The 16,649-nt window shown below is 35.6% G+C and overlaps 1 protein-coding gene across 3 annotated transcripts in view; it reads right to left on the bottom strand.

Moving 5' to 3' along the window:
• Positions 1 to 16,649, bottom strand: part of UBR3 (ubiquitin protein ligase E3 component n-recognin 3) — a 104,299-nt gene that overhangs the window by 12,653 nt on the left and 74,997 nt on the right. For all 3 annotated transcript variants that reach the window (XM_083842449.1, XM_083842450.1, XM_083842451.1), the window contains 2 exons: positions 10,690 to 10,795; positions 4,095 to 4,195 (listed from right to left, as the gene is read on the bottom strand). In XM_083842449.1, coding sequence (XP_083698575.1) covers positions 4,095 to 4,195; positions 10,690 to 10,795 — 207 coding nt within the window. The remainder of the gene's footprint in view (positions 1 to 4,094; positions 4,196 to 10,689; positions 10,796 to 16,649) is intronic.

Raw genomic sequence — 16,649 nt, 5'->3', positions numbered from 1 at the left:
AGACAGCTTCGTGCATAATTTTTGTATTTATTTTTATACAATATCAAGAACTGCTTTTATGTTTCTATTTTTTAAACTTTTTAAGCAAAACTTTTTGGACCCAAATTACTTCACAGCACTCCATCCCATTATGTGCATTAAACAATTCCCCTTTAAATATAAAGCTTATACAAGAAACACTTCTAGAAGCCTAGCGTTAGCTTTAGTGCAAGAAGTGTGCAGATGAATGCCTTTATTACTAACAATGTGCATCTTTCATTTAACTGTGATAGCAAATTAGATGGTGCATGCTGTCAGGCAATGACTGCAGAAAGAATCCACAAAGCAAATCAAATACAAAATGAAGGACCATTTTTAGTGAACTCAAAAGGGCATCTATATATGAATAGCCTTCGAAAATATTCTTCATCTGAAACTTGAACAGTTATTTGAATAAATAACTTCAGAACAAAGGGAGACAGCACTGAACTTCAGATAATTCATGAAAGGTACAGTGAAAGTCCCAGTATACAGACAAATATTTCAGCTTCCACATTGAAATTGGATACTATTCAAGTTGATTACATTCATTTTATATTTAGTCAAGATCCTTACCCAATCATTAAAGAAAAGTGTTAGTGTTCGCCCCAGTGCTGCTTGCTCTATTTCCGTTGCATGACATTGAAGCTTCCTAGAAAAATATGTGTCAGAGCATCCAGATCAGACTCTTTGGCATCCAGGCCTTATCAGAGTCGAGAAGAAAAAAGAAAAGGGGACTGAACTTAGGTATTACATGCCAAGGAAGAAAATCTTTTCTACAGAATACATTAATTGGGCTAAACTCTCAGAACAGCCTTTGAGTCTACCACTCCCAAATCACGGATCTCTTAACAGCAGCACTGCAGCATACGCTAGGGCACCACCAGGCTTATTAACAGGGCTCCATCAAGCACCCATGCTGCTGTGTGATGCTCCTCACACATGGCACCAAGCACAGTGCCAGGCCACTGATGGCCAGATGACCACTGATTCTGTGCGCCTACTTACCCCATGCTCACCCAGACCCAGTTTTTAAAAATACTTTGCAACACTGGTATTTCTCCACTTCCAAAGCAAAGCAGAAGTTGAAGCCACATGAAGCTATGAGCACTAATCTGCCCACAGGGGTCCCAAGTCAGGTACAATTAATGGTGACTATGAAGAATGTCTATTTCGAATTAAGTGACTTGTTCAACATACAGAAATTGTGTTGCAGATTAGATTTCAGTTTACAAGGACATATTTAAGTTTTTTTTAAATCTCCATGCCACTGTCTCCGTTTCTGTATTAGCTTTCTTCATACAGAATATCATTTCCTACTTCTGTAAGAAAGGAGCTAGAGATCTTACAAACAAAATCTTAATTTCCTATCATTCACTGTTGATGAGTCCTAATTCACAACACCATGAACTGCCCATCTCATGCACTACAACTGCCACAGAATTGAACCAGAAATGCCTATGTGGACTATTATTTAGTCTTGTACAAATTTCAAAATGCTGAGCATGTGAAGCCTATAAAAGCTACACCGATGTTCTAGTGTCAAATTCTAAAAAAAAAAAATCACAAATTGTTTTAGTATCTTAAACACAGTGGTTATTTTGCTGATTACTCTACAAAGGAGGTACACTATCTTCTTCATTCGTTCTTTAAAAAAATCCGCTAACTGCTCGTAAATGCTCTGACCTCCACCACAAAGTTTCTCCTGTAAAAAAAAGATTTAGTTTGTAGTGTTCTTTGTGATGAATTCTGAACAATTTTCTTCTCCGAATGAAGAGGCTGAACAGTAATGGCATTTTTATTGCTTTAATCGATGTCAGATTGAAAAAGATACCAACACCTATTCACAAGTTAACAGGGTAGTTAACACAATTCCCCATGCTGTATCTAAAGGGCAAAAGATGAAGTTTGGGTCCTTCCTTACAGGACACTAGTTTGTTTATTTCTCTGTTTTAAAAACACAGTATAAACAAAAAGGATTTTGAGTATGAATAGAAAGATGATTTAATACTTTAGTTTTAGTTTCCTGTAAGGATGCAAATATTGTTTCTCTGAACACAGCAACAAACCTAATAAATGGTACTACAAAACCAGTACCATTAGAAAATAGCGTCGACGCTAAAAGAGAAAGGAAATCTTTCATTGATTCTAAACCCTACAGAATCACCATTACTGGGAAGTTCTGCACCATACTGCAGCACCATCTCTTCTGCTATATATTTAAGTCTACTGTTACTGGAAATCATCTGTCAGGGCACACAAGCATCAACCCTGTCTGAACACTGATGTCAGTCAAGTCCACAGCTCCCGGGCCCTGCAATCACTCCAAAACAGCAAAGAACATTCAGGAAGCAGCAGAGTCAAACGTACGGGTTTTTTCACCCCATCACTGACCTGCCACAAGACCCTGCACAAGACATTTTACCTTTTCATGCATGAGCTCTCTACCAAGGATTAATGATATTGGCATTCAACTCTGTGACCTACGCACTCATTACAAAAGTTCTGAACAAATATGTTATTACTTGTTTTTCTGAACTGCATTCTACACCTCAGGACAGAGCATTATGAAATACTTTCTCTTCCTTCTGCCTAACTGTTTTGATTAAACAAAAATTAGAAAGATAAATGGCTATTTATTTCCAATTTAATGCTTTGTAGATTTGGAGTGGTTACATTCATCATCTTCCTGCCACTTGCCTTTTTCCTTTCAAATGCAACTCATACTAAAGCTAAGAGCACAATCAAAATGTGCTACTGATGTGTGGTATTTTACGGAATTCTCCACAGGATGCCTTACTATTATTAGCTGAATGCTGTCTTTCCTATGATAAAGATATACTTTCATAAATGTTATTCTTCAGTGCTTGAATATAAACTACCAAAAGACTTATTTGTACTTCGACTTCACCTCTACCTTCCTTATTTTTCAGAAGAAGTTAGTCTCATTATACTTTAATTTACTGCTCTTATTCTTTTGAACACAAGTTAATTTATTTTAAAATTCTGGTTAAAGAAAAGTATGTTTTTGACAGTATGCTTCCTATTCCTTTTTTTAATTTATTTTTTAACTTCTCCTAGTATTTTCATATTCTAATAACTGATGGGACATATTTAATCCATAAATCTGTACACTGAATCAAGAAAAAACAACCCACAATGTCAACAGACACACACACAGTTGCTTGAGCTGAATTTGAACATTCAATAGTAAGGACTGAACACCTCTTCAGTGGAAGCAAATTTTTTGTTAAACTTAGTAAATTAGGCATATACATCAAGAACAGAACAGTCTCCATATTTACCTACTCAGAAATTAGCAAAACCTATGAGGTATCAAAATTGTGAAACAGACCCCCAAGCACATGTTCATTGTCAGTGAAGTACTAAGATGCTTGTTTGTTCTCTTTTTAAAATAAAGGTAAAGCTATAAATAATCAAACCAGAGCTCAGAGGGGCTGAACTACCATCTTCTGGACCATACTTACAACTAGTAAGCTGCACTACTAGTTTCAGTTACTCCTTTATTACAGAAAAATAAATTTACGTTTTAAAAGTTTTGGGTTTAGCTATGAAAAATATGGTTCTTAAATTAATATTTATTCCAAATTTTTCTATATGCCATCTCTATTGTAGTTGCTGCATTACAGCAATTACTATCTTCATATATGACCTCCTATTATACACAACTGCTACAATTTAAACTCTGAAAGTCAAACTAAATTACAAGCTTTCACCCTTAGGCAATCAGTTCAACTCCAAGTATTGAGACACCCCTTTAGGAAAAGAGATGAAGGTCAAACAAAGGACACTTCTTCAGCAAAACAACTTCAGTAGTTTTTGCTCAATTCTTGTATCTTTACTGAATAAACTGACTGATAAGGTGAGAAGACAGGGAACACAGATAAGCCTGTTGAACAACAACAAAAATTTCTGTTCAATGTCACCTTCTGTAGATAAGGCAGAAACATTATTTAAGAATACACAGTAGACAAGCTATGATTTATCATCCTGGAAATCATCATGAATGCACCCTCATATAAATAATCATTTAAATATACACGTTTGTAACATACCTTTGTGCAATGGTTGAGGCATGGTTAAAATCTGGATGAGCAAAAGGGATGAGACATCTCTGTAAAGTACAGGAACTTCTGGTAGCTCTTCGCTTATCAACCTGGAAAGAAAACCCAAAGAAGATTACTTAATATTACAATATCATTCTTCATGTTTTATTACACATTAAATGTTAAATAGCATTACATTTGTTATTGAGCTTATAGAAGCTAAACACCTGTCAAATCACTAATTGATCTTTATCTTAAAACCATTTAATGTTACTAATGGATTGTAATAACTCATAACTAAGTTACCATTTGGGTACCTAATTCTTGTTAAAGTATTCCAAAACTGTCAAAAACTGCTTGACCTAGTTATTTCTATATACAGACTCAATCAACGTCCAGTATTTCACTTTAAAAGCTTTAGTCCTAAACTAACAAAATATAACACATAGTAACACAGTAATTTTTATTTATTTATTTTTTTTTTTTTTCAAACTATGGCATTTCACAAATGTTGTAACAACAACTAATCCTCAATCTGCATTAATGTTATGGGGACTGTTCCTGTTGGAAAACAGTGAGACCTTAGAAAAGGTATTGCTTTTCTTCATGTAAGGAAATGAACATTCACGCAGCTATCACAGGTGGGGTTATCCAATTTTACACACTTCATTAAGAACCCCACAGAGTTAGGACAGCAAATAAGCACATAAAGAGATGCTGCAAACTTTCAAACTATTCAGATTCATTTGATGTCATAAAATCACCTTATAACCACAGTCATAAAAGCAGAGTATGTTTGTAGATAGGAGGTAGTGTCTTTCTAGTTGATGTAACAATGTTGCAGGACACACCTCAGAAGGTTCAACAGCCAAGTCAAAAATGCAATATACACCCTCCATTAGCACCTTTCCTCTCTGCAACCCTCACAGAAGAAAGTGCTGTTTGGATTCTTACTCACGTTGCCAAATAGTTTTGGTGCCAAATAGCCTGGTGCTAGTTGGCTGGCTGTTAAATGCCAATGGAATAACTGAGGAGATGTTTGAAGATAATTTTTTTTTTTCTTCAAAGTGATACAGGCATTGAAGTTGCTAATCTCACCAAATTTCTCTAATTTTGCTTTTAACTATACCTAGTTTTATTTTATGATTTATGGCATTGATTTTTAAACTAACCATCATTAAGTAACCATGGGCAATCTCTTATATTACCTCTAAACTTTGATTTTTAATTTATGTATGAATTATTGTGAAAAAATAACTTTGAATAAGGTTAAGACAAAAATGTAGATATTAAATCCTGGTCACATTTACCTACAGGCGTATCAATATCAATATTATTTAACTGTCATGTAACAATTAGGTCAAATAGCAGCTCTGGCAAAATTAGGAAAGATTCTTCTATATACAGAACACTGTGATTGACTAGCAACATTAAAAATAAATGAACTCATTTTCACATGCAGGAACAACTGAATAATTTGTCAAATTTATTCATTTCATACAAATTGGAGAAGTAAAGCCACATTAAATGTCAAGGTTTTAGATAAGCTGCTTCGGTGTACTTCAAGCAGTGCAGCTTATTAAGCACTTAAAAACTGCTCTGTCATTTGCTAAAATCCTAAGCAACTTTTTCATTATGACACTGAAACGGAATTTGTAAAACCTGTTTGGAGTATGGAAATTATCCATCCTGTTATAATCCCCAATGCATATGGGAAAGCTCGATAAGTGTGACTTTACAAAAAAAATCTGCCACAGAAGCAGCAAATAAAATGGAAGCAAGTTAAATTTCATATGGGACCAAAGTAACATAAAGTGAATCAATTGTATTGTAGTTGTCATCTGTAACCATAAAAAAACAAAAAGAGAAGAGGTGGGGAACTGAACGGCACAATGAAATACAAACATACCAAAATAAAAATGCATTGCTTGGTTTTCTCTGAGGAACTGACCTCTCCTCCAGTCCAAGGTAATTGGGCTGCACCTCCTTCTGTGCCAATGTCAAAGCTGCCTAACAGCTGAGAGCATAGCAACCCTGCCTCTATATTCAGCATCCTCTTCCCTGATAGAAGTTATATGGGAGTCACTTCTTTGGGAATGGATACATAGAATAGAAAATTCTGTTCTACTTTGAAACAAGCAGCATCTTTGCCTACTTACATCCTCCTCCTTCCCCTCTTCTCTCAGCCACATAAACTTAAAATTTTTGTTTGATGCTAACTCCAACTGATTATTTATTGAATTTCTAACTTTACCAAGTGGAAGCTTTGAACTTCAGGCCTCTTAGGACTGTCAGAAATGGAAAACCTGAGATACAGGGATAAGGATACAAATAAACAAAGGCTTAATCAATGAGGACAAATTTATATTCTCTTTAGTATTTGCATGGTGAGAAATACGGCCTGCAAATCCCAACCCGCAGAAAGGTCAGAGGAATACACAGCTACTGATGTTAATAATTAGAAAGGAGAACTCTATTATTTGTTCTGGCTACACTCTAGGATATAATCACAACTTCATATTTGTTCTTGTGTCACAGCAGATTTTGCAGCAGGTCAGTTTTTCTCGTTACGCAACACGGGATTTCACTGACAGTACTAACATTAGGCATTTCCCATTCTCCCTTTCACCACTGTGCCCCCAGCACTCCTCTGTCACCCATTCCCAGCATATTAAAAATAACCTTTCTAAAAACAGATTAATTCATTGACTTTGTACATGATGCAGCCTGCTGAAGTTACATCAGCACAGCCGAAGGTAGTGAGTTACAGTTTAGGGGAAGGAATAAACAGCTAAAAGCAATTACTCTTGAAGCTGGCATTGCTGTTGAAACTGACATAACATGCCCTGAGACACTGGTGTTTTGGGTACTGAATAGAACATGCAAGTCTGTTGCAGTCGCAAGCAATGTGTGTATATACTATCTCTTGCACAAACCTTAACTAAACCCCATTGTTCCATCGTTCTACCCTCTGACTATCTTCAGAAAAAGTTTTATTTTTCCCATTTCACAACAGTTTCTGTGATAGCAATGTGACTTTCCTGAGGTTCCCACGCACAGTTGCTCAATCCTATCTCTGTCCTGCAGTTCATTGCCTCAGTACAACACTACAAGCAATCACTGAAGCCATCTAGCTTAGAACAAAACAACAACAAAACACTTCAGTAAAAATAACCTAGAATATTTCAGTGTTTCAATTCATCATGCAGTTCCCACCCACTTCCCAACAGCTTCTACCACAAAGACCCTTAATGCTTTAGTGAATCATTTTTTTGCCAACATAGGAAAAAAAATCAGAGATGTAAATGAAAAAAGCATAACCTTTTATCTCATGTTTACCGTTCCTGAACTTCAGGCTATTTGGACTAGTCCATTAAATTCACATCTGGGTCTAGTAATTATGGTCTCCAGCTGCTCCTTCTCTGTCCCCTGCCAGAAGCTATTATTCCCCACTTACACCACAATAATTGTTTATTTGATCACCACTGAAACCAGATCTGTCTGTAATACAACAATTTGCTTAAGCACAGCCTGTGGGACCAAGTATATATTACATTGGACTGAATGAACCATACAGGAGAAAGAATCCACTACACCATTGTGTGAAACATCCAACGAGCGCCATCTATTCTCAAGAGTTTGACAGTTCCTCAGGTTTAGGTTTCACATTTTCCTTTTTTTTTTTTCTTTTCCTCCTTCAAACAACAGTAGTTAAGCCTTTTTTTCATACAGTATCTTCTTGTCCAGAAATGTCCTTATTTCTACTTTACCTTGGTGTTACTACATGAGCTCCTTCCTATCTTTTTTCTCAGCTGCCATTTTCAACTACAAAGTGATCAAGGTAGGGTTGTGGATGATGACACTTTGGAAGGTATAGCACAGCAATTCTGTGAGTCTTTACAAATTACTTTGATGAGTTCTCCCAGAGACATGAAATCTAAGGCATAAATATATGAATAATGATAGCTGGGTTGTAGAAAACCAAGCTAAAAATGTGAGCTCTACATCTGGATAGGTTTATTTGTAAACATTTATGTATTTAAAATAAAGTAATTAAAATTAAATAAGGGTAAAACGATAATGTAAGAGGACTTATATTCATAGATTCATAGATTCTCTTTTTTTTTTAACTTTGAAAGTTATCTTTCTAAATAAATAAGGATGCAACTAACTTCTCTGCAAAATTACTTTCAACTGAGATTAATTTTAAGTAAAAATTACAGAGAAAAACATATCATTAGTAGGTGTTTTTTTTTTTATTAAAAAAGTTGAAAATCTTGGTTGAAGCACAAGCTGCTCCTTGATAATATAGGTTTTTCTGCAAGGTGAGTAAGTTAACGAGTTTGGTTTAAATTTACATTGCTCCTGTGACTTTCCTGACATTATATCGTTTGGAATCAATGACAATAATACAGTCAGATCATAAAGATCTTTTCCTCTCATTGACATTTTTTCTACAAGTCTATACTTAGTTTTATGTACTGGTCAGGCTGAGAATTTATATTACTTGGTTAGCCTCAAAATGGCACAGTGCTGTCCACATTTTAAATCTCCCGTGGTATTTTTTTTCTACCACCCTCTTAATCATCTTCAGTTTACAGCAGTGTATCACCTTCTACTTGCTCCAAATACTCTTTCCTGTATCTGGAAAAAATACACTATTCTGGATCTCTCAAAAGGCTCTGTGACACTAATAAGAGTGCAATTAGATCATTCACACCAAACATATGGAATGCCATCTTCAAGTGCAACCACTACTTCAAAATTCTAAAATATAATTGCAGATATCCATCTTATGCTTTAATCTACATATTGAAAACATGTTTCCAATTACACGTGAATATCCCTCCTCTGCAAGCATTCTGGGGCCTGCAGACTAAGGGAGGTAAAACATTCCAAGAGGTGAACAGCAAAATTCCAGTTTGATTGCATCCGTACATCTGAACAGTAACTATTTCATGGCAAAACAGATGATCTCTCAGCTTCCTAAGCCATTATAGCTTCCTTATAGATTCCTAAACCATTTAAGACTTGATAGTGCCAAACCAGCATCTACAAGGCTATGAAGACATCTTCTGAAAAAACAGCACAGAAAACAAGAGAACTGCTCAAATGCATTTTCAACATGCAACACCTCCGTTAATAATGCCATTATGCTCTATGGTACCAATAATTTCTAAGTGATTCAAAACACAGACTACTCTAACTAAATTCAGCTTGCAACAACCTAACCTTGATAAAACCCATGTGTGAATTCCACCAAGTCTCTGTTAGTGAAGAAAGTTGCTGCATTTTGGAAGATGTGCATAAAAAAATCAGCCCCTCTGTTAATAGCTGCTTCCAAAGCCAGCAAGCTCTTCAAATACCAACATGAGAAGTGCATAGAGCAGTCCCACAACCTACCAACATGATCTTAGTCATAACTCAGTCAACCGTACTCCAAATTTATTAACCATTGCTCAATCTAGGTCAGGGCAGAATCACATGAAAACAAACTTGCAAAGAAGCTTGAATGCATGCTGAATAAAATAGGTTTTCCAGTTACAAAATTCTTAATGTTTTGTTAAGAGATTATAGATTTAATCTGTTAATCTAATCTAATTACTGCAACAATCTAACACTGACAGCAAAACAAAGGCTGGGGTCCAAGAAGACAAACAGTAAAAACTAGTAAAACTAAAAGCAAGCACAAACGTTTTGATAATTTTTTCCTAGTTTGCAGATTAGGATTGTGGCATCACTATTTTAGATTAATTTTTGAAATCTCACCATGCTTTTGAAGCACACTGACAAATATGCAACTGGACAGAAACTAAAAATACATTCCTTTCAATTTTATTTCAAAGTACAAAATGGAGACCTTAGCTCTGAAGAAGTTGCTCAAGGTGCCAGAAAGAAAAATAAAATAAAATTACACATGGGCACTGTTTTCCTCTTATGATGTTAACTACCTGCTAAAGCAAGAGTTCTAAAAATATTAATCTGGTTTTAGGCAAGAAAAAAAAGTAGCAATACATGACTTTTCTGCTCCCTGTCAAGGTAGAATCTGATAAGTAAAGAGTCTTAAGTCACGTATGGAGACAAGTCCTTGCATAACACAAATACCTAACTCCATGTATTATACTGTTAATCCTTGTACAGCTGTATATACAAGGTTAACGTTATAAAAGCAGACTCAGGTAAATAACTTGTTTAAAATAAGAAGTGTGATGAAACTTTTAGCTTGGACTTGTATTACTTCTCATAAGTATTCAGCCTACTTATGTTATTTCTGTAACAGCTTTACGAATTGACTCTTGATTTAAATTTTGTCTAGCATCCATACAAATTATTGCAACAATCTACTTACCCAATACCATGAAATTTGCATGTGCCTAAGCTTCAGAGTGGTATATTTAAGCTTTAACTCCAAACTGCAGCGTGGCCAAATTTCAGGTAAAACAAAATCTAAGATTTTTACAAATAAATACACACAATTTTTAGATGTTAAGTTCATAAGCCTACCTCACAAAGAATAGAATTTAAGACAGAACGTTACTAACAATCCCTCTAGAATGTTTTGTTAACAAGGTAAACCTGTTATTTGGTAACTTAAAATACTTGCTCTGGATTTTTGTCCTGCATTGTCTGGGTTAGTTTCCTCCAGGGATTGTATGCAGAGTCAATACTGTAGAGGCGCATGTGCATGGCCAACACATGGAAGAGCTGATCTGAAAATTGGAAAAGAAATTGCTGATTATTATATACAATAATATAAAGTATTTTACATTCAGCTACCAGTGTTTATGTTTTAAAAGGATCCTGATATATTTCTAACACAAAGCTTTTATTCCTCACTCATATAGAATTTCTGTCTTGAACATACCTGAAATTAACCTAAGGTTTCTGGAAGTGCTGCCCTGTAGCAGGAACACTCCAGCCCTTCATTCTTAAAAGGTTTTATTATTCTGTCTTCATGAGGTTATTTTGTTGATAACTTTCGGAAGAGAAACAAACAGATTTTCTGACCACACCATAGCAATGCTTAGGCAGCAGTGGTCTTCATAATGGCAGAGATTTGTCTGTACAACCTTCAGACAAAGTTTGCTGATAAGAATCAATTTTAAAACATCTGTACAACGATTGAGAAAAAATATCATTTGTAAAACACTTCCAGACCCTTTTGAACGAAAGAAGCTTAGTTTATAATTCATACACATTATTGCAGTAACATGTTGCACATTATTGCCTGTATTAAAATGCACAGCTTTCATTTCTCTATGAAGAGAAAGTAAAAATGAAAATTCTCATTTCCTCTACAATCAACACAAGTACAGATCCGATCCGATCCTTTCTTCCTTAAGCAAGCCAAGATGCAGGCACAATCTACGTAGAAAGGATTTTCAGAGAGGTATGTACAATAAGAATGTCAGACATCAATTCTTTTTCTGTGTTTATTATACAGTTAAAGTCTGGGCAAAATAAATCTTTAGATTTTACTGAAGTCATATTTCAAAATATTATTTCCCATGCTTTCGCTCTTTTTTTTTTTTTTGTTTTTAAACTCCTGTCACAGTATGTCTTGCTTTTTGTTTCTCCTGTTCACTTTTCTGAGAAACTGCTTCCTTCCCCCCCCCCCCCCCCCCTTTTATTTTAACTTCTTTCCTTGATATCTTGCTCCCTACCCCCCTTTTTCCCTTTCTTTCTTTAAGGCTCTTACTCTTTCAACTGATCCCTTCACCTCCTACTCTTAATCTCTCTCCCATCTCTACAACCCACTTGCTCAACCTACACATTCACTCACAGGTCCTCTCTTTTATGTAGAAATAGCAGCTATTAATTTATTTTCCATAAATAGACAATTACTCAGAGGTACGCAGTGGCCAAAAAAGTCGCATGATGAAGTCAGCTGACTATCAGAGCCTGAGGGCTGTAATTAGCTCCTGGGGTATGTATAATAATTGGAGATGTAGATGGCACTGGAATTGATTGCTGTCACCTGCTTTCTGAATAAAAACAGTCAATGAGGACAAAATAAGTCATCTTTTCTCCTGGCAAGAGATTCTAGCAAAACATTGCTTTGCTGACAGGCTTCAAAAGCCTGAAAATATACCAATGTTTCATAAAATCATACTGCTTCATTTATTTTTGTTTAGAATGAGAGCCATGCAAGCATCCACTCCTTCCCTCTTGCCCCTCCGCTACTAAATAGAATGTCAGCTTTTTCTGAACCGCTCCTAGCTTCAAACAGAAATGGGCAACTATGCAAAAAAAAAAGCTTAGCATAATTAATTAACCCTCTGTTCCTTTGATAGCTATTTTCCTGAGACTTTATTAATACAAAATGAAGCAAGCAAGCATCAAATCCTAGCACTAAAGAATCTATTTGTAACCTCCAAGTATGCAACCTTTTTTGGAGTCAAAACACATTTTAACATAATTGAACCTGAACAGAAGAATTCACGTTAGCAGTCTTGTAAAATAGTATTTTTGTGGGTGATGAAGGCAGCTGTCACTGCTTTACAAGACACATACAGGATGTAAATGTAAAGCTAGGTAGTACGTAGTAAGATATGGTGACCTTTTTCAAAATATATTTTGTCTTGACTTAAAAATATTAAGATATTCTCTAAGTCAATGTAGCACAGCCATGCTTGTTTCTAAACCTTGGGTAACCAAGGAATAACATTGCCCCCTAATGGGAACACTACAACAAAAGTCACCATCTGATGGTGTCATTTTCAGAGATAGTAAAAGTAAGTTATGATTTGTCTATTGCTTCAATAGTCTTATTTCTGAGAAGACTAAATATTATATTACCAGAAACGGGTCTAGGCAAAGGGAGACAAAGGTCTATTTCTTCACCAACACTTTTCTATTTTACATTACAGTAATGGCACGAGGACACGTCCAGCGAGAATACATGGAGAAGCTATACTGTGTTTTAAATTCATGCTAGTTTACTCCATGATAAGTGCTTAAATGCATGCTCTCATTTTGTCACAGACTTCTTTCTTTCTTTTAAACTGAGGTGTAAACTCCACGGCTGTAGCTCAAATTTACTGCTACTATGCAGCTTTTGAGGAAAGCAAATAAAATCACCAGAGCACTGAGAATTTAGAACTGGCAACTTGATGCACAAAGTGTTTGTGGTTTTTACTTCTAGCATTCTTATGCTTGTGAGACTGGCAGAAATCTGCCATGGGGCAAATAAACACCAGAAGTTCTCCACCTGTGTATTCATGTGAATACATCATTCTGGAATGGAAGCAAAGTAAGAGAACGTCCTCTCTTCTGGGGTTATGCTATTTAGAAGCTTTAAAATACACTTTCTTTCCTTTTTTTAAGCAAATTAAAGTAAAACTTTAACACGACAATGGCCCCCACACAACCCTGCCCAGTCTTCTGAAGACCAGGAAGGAAGGCCATAACCCCCTAGGCGTCCCTAACTCCTCCACATTCACAGCATCTTTATGTCAAGGACCTTCTGTTATGTCAAGGACCTTCTTAAGTGGGAAAGACAGGAACTGGTTCAGTCTTCACAAGAATATTCTTATCAAAATTTGGTTTTGGTAGAAGATGATTCATTTTAAAAAGCACAGCAGCATTCAAATTACAGATTGGTAGTTATGAAAACACAGCAAAGAGAGAATTACAGATTTATTCACAGAAGATTGTGAGAAGCAAATAGCAGAAAGAATTTTATTACGGTCCATCTCTCCTGATACTTGCACGATATCTGAGACAGGCTATATAAATGACCTGGATTATTACGGGCTTTCAAACATGTTCATATGACTCAAATATTACCTACATTGAAGCAGCACAGTCTCCATTCTCCTAACTTACTTAGATGGTGCTTGTTTTCACACAATACATGCCAAGCTTCAGTAAATTGCTTAATAGAATCATAGAGATTAGTATTTAGACAGTAGCTTTAGCTTTGATTTATATTAGCCTTTCTTAATTCCATTTCTATAAATAGAAAAATAAATCTATTGTTCCATACACTTCTGCTCTTGGTACATTTTTTTTTCAGCTCTTCCTATACCAGCTCTACTTCCCAGGGTTATTACTGCTGTGAGAGGAGCAATGAACTATATCAGAATCAGTACTTTAAAAAGCGTAAGCTCAAAGAAAAAAAAAAAGCTCAATGCATTGGGATTAAAGCTATTAGACGAAGTGTTCTACTGCTTCCACTCTCATAAGAAATCAAAAGTTAGTTGCTTTTTGTCTACATAACCCCACTGCCTGCACTAGCACCTGTAGTTGCATTGTTCAGTATTTTCAGTATTAAGGCACACTGATTTTACAGATGTTGACAAAGCTCTTAAAAACCTTCTGCTATCCTTGGGTGCATAATGCAAGAGTCTATACAGAGAAGGTGATTTCACAGCTCTTTTCATGTCAATCCTGACATGCACAGCACAAAAGAAAACTAAACTCAGAGAGATGACCAGATACGGATTTGATAAATGAATGCCAGCATTTATAAAAATGCTGTGCTGAACTGACAAAATGAGTAATTCAGGAAGTTACATGCAGCTGCAAGTTTTGGTCTCACTAGTAATATCTTGGTGTGGTCTTTGCCAAAGTGATCTGAAATTTCTACAAGTTTCTTGCTGCCTTTTATTTTTTTTATTTTTTTTTTTTTTACAGTCTCTTGACCGTAAAGAAAAAACACAAATTAACAATATTTAAATCACAGGATTTTTATCTGTTATTAATGTCACTTCAACAATGTATAACAGCGTGCTGCAATAATTATGACAAAGAAAAATAAGCAATTGGCTGGCTTGATTTTGCTTGCAAAAGTTTAGATGACATTTATTCTCCAGTTTCATATTTATGTTTTAGAAAGATGTAATAACATACTGATGTCATGAAAATCTCCACTTTCCTACTTTGATCCAATCTTTTCTAATTCTAGAAATCAGTGTTCATATTTAGAATGTCATAGGATCACAAAGCAGTAATTCAGCAATTAACCACAAGTGGAATGCGAAACATCCTTGTTTTATCCTCAACTGCTGCATGAAGATCTTACCAGACTCTTTCAAGACCTTATGCTCTTCTTCACCCATAAGTCTGCTGCATCTACCAAGAAGTGTAGATCACAACAAAAAACATTTGACAGAAGCAGATGGGAATTTATTATTAATAAGGAAACTGAGGATTTTTTCCTCCTTATAGAGCTTTTACATAGCCTACTTATCAACAGCGGTTGCGAAGACCTGCTGATGGCATCTTCCTATTCATCACTGATCCAGGAGATTGAAATCGGTGAAGAAAAAGAAATGTGAAGGTCAGGAAAAGCCTATTGATGCATTAAGATGTGAATAGTCTTTACAAAAATCTGAAGTCTTAATTGCTGATGAAACAACTCATTATTTTCTACATTAAACTTGCCAGTGTATGAAATAAACTTCAGCAACAGATTATTTTTTTCTCTACAAATGGTATCTATTTTTACCTCTCATACCAGGTATGAATGGCATACGAAGCTTTTTAGGAATAGTCAGAATCATCTGTTCATGAGAAAAACTGCTTTTTCCAAGTTAGCACAAATGGATGCCACTGAAGATCAGCAAATTGTCAGCTCCTAACTTAAAAGCAAATGAACAATCAAAAATCCCCACAGAGAAATAAACTGCCACCAATGACAAACACCCACAGAAATGCACTATATCAAGAGAAAAAGCATTCCTGAAAAGTAATTTTATACTTTTTTCTTTCAGTGGCTGCACAGATCTAGGTAAGAACCTTTGTAATCACATTCACATTAGTAGATTACAGGAAGGAGATTGTTGCACTCAGCAATTCATAAAAGCATCTGGTTTTTCTTCCTACAGGAATGAACCATACTTATGTGTACTGGCCATACTGTAACGTCTGCCTCTGTTTCAACAACCAAGGTGGCTGAAAAACTTGATACCAAGGGAGCAGCTATGTACAAAAACAACAGCATGAAGAGCTTAGAAAATGCTTCAAGCCAGGAGAACTTTCTGTGCTCACAAAAACACTAAGAGTGCTGTTTAAACTAACATAACTATCATCATCTAGACAGATTACAACACTAAACCATCTACAAATGCAAAATACAGACTTAAAATGTACAGAAGGAAATAAGTCAGTGGAACAATATAGCTTCTCAATGGTTAGAACCATCACTGAAGGTATAACAGTGCTGGACACTATTTAAGGTCAGGTTACATGAGTCTCAAATACTTTTTGTTTTTTTTTCATGTCCGCTTGTAAACAAATGTCTTTTCCAGTTAATGCACTTGATGCCAAAAAGCCAGACTCTGCTAGCTATAGGGAGTGTGAAGATAAGGAGCTCCACACAGGGAAACTGGAGTGAGAGGACATGGTGACGGGGTGTTTAATCCTTCCTGAAGGAGAAACAAACCAACTATCCTCATGGCAAAGAGAAAAAGGAAACAAACAAACAAAAAAAGCAACAACAAAAGGAGGACTAGAAGTTAAAAGGACTAGATTATAAATTCATTATAGAATTTATATATTCATTATGGACAACCTCTAAATACCATAGAACTGTTCACTCACTATTGCAAGGATACTAGA

The sequence above is a fragment of the Anser anser genome (assembly GCF_964211835.1).
Source record: "Anser anser genome assembly, chromosome: 6".
In the NCBI taxonomy this organism is placed as follows: Eukaryota; Metazoa; Chordata; class Aves; order Anseriformes; family Anatidae; genus Anser; species Anser anser.
The sequence above is the reverse complement of the archived record's forward strand: the minus strand, read 5'-3'. Positions and strand labels throughout refer to the sequence as shown.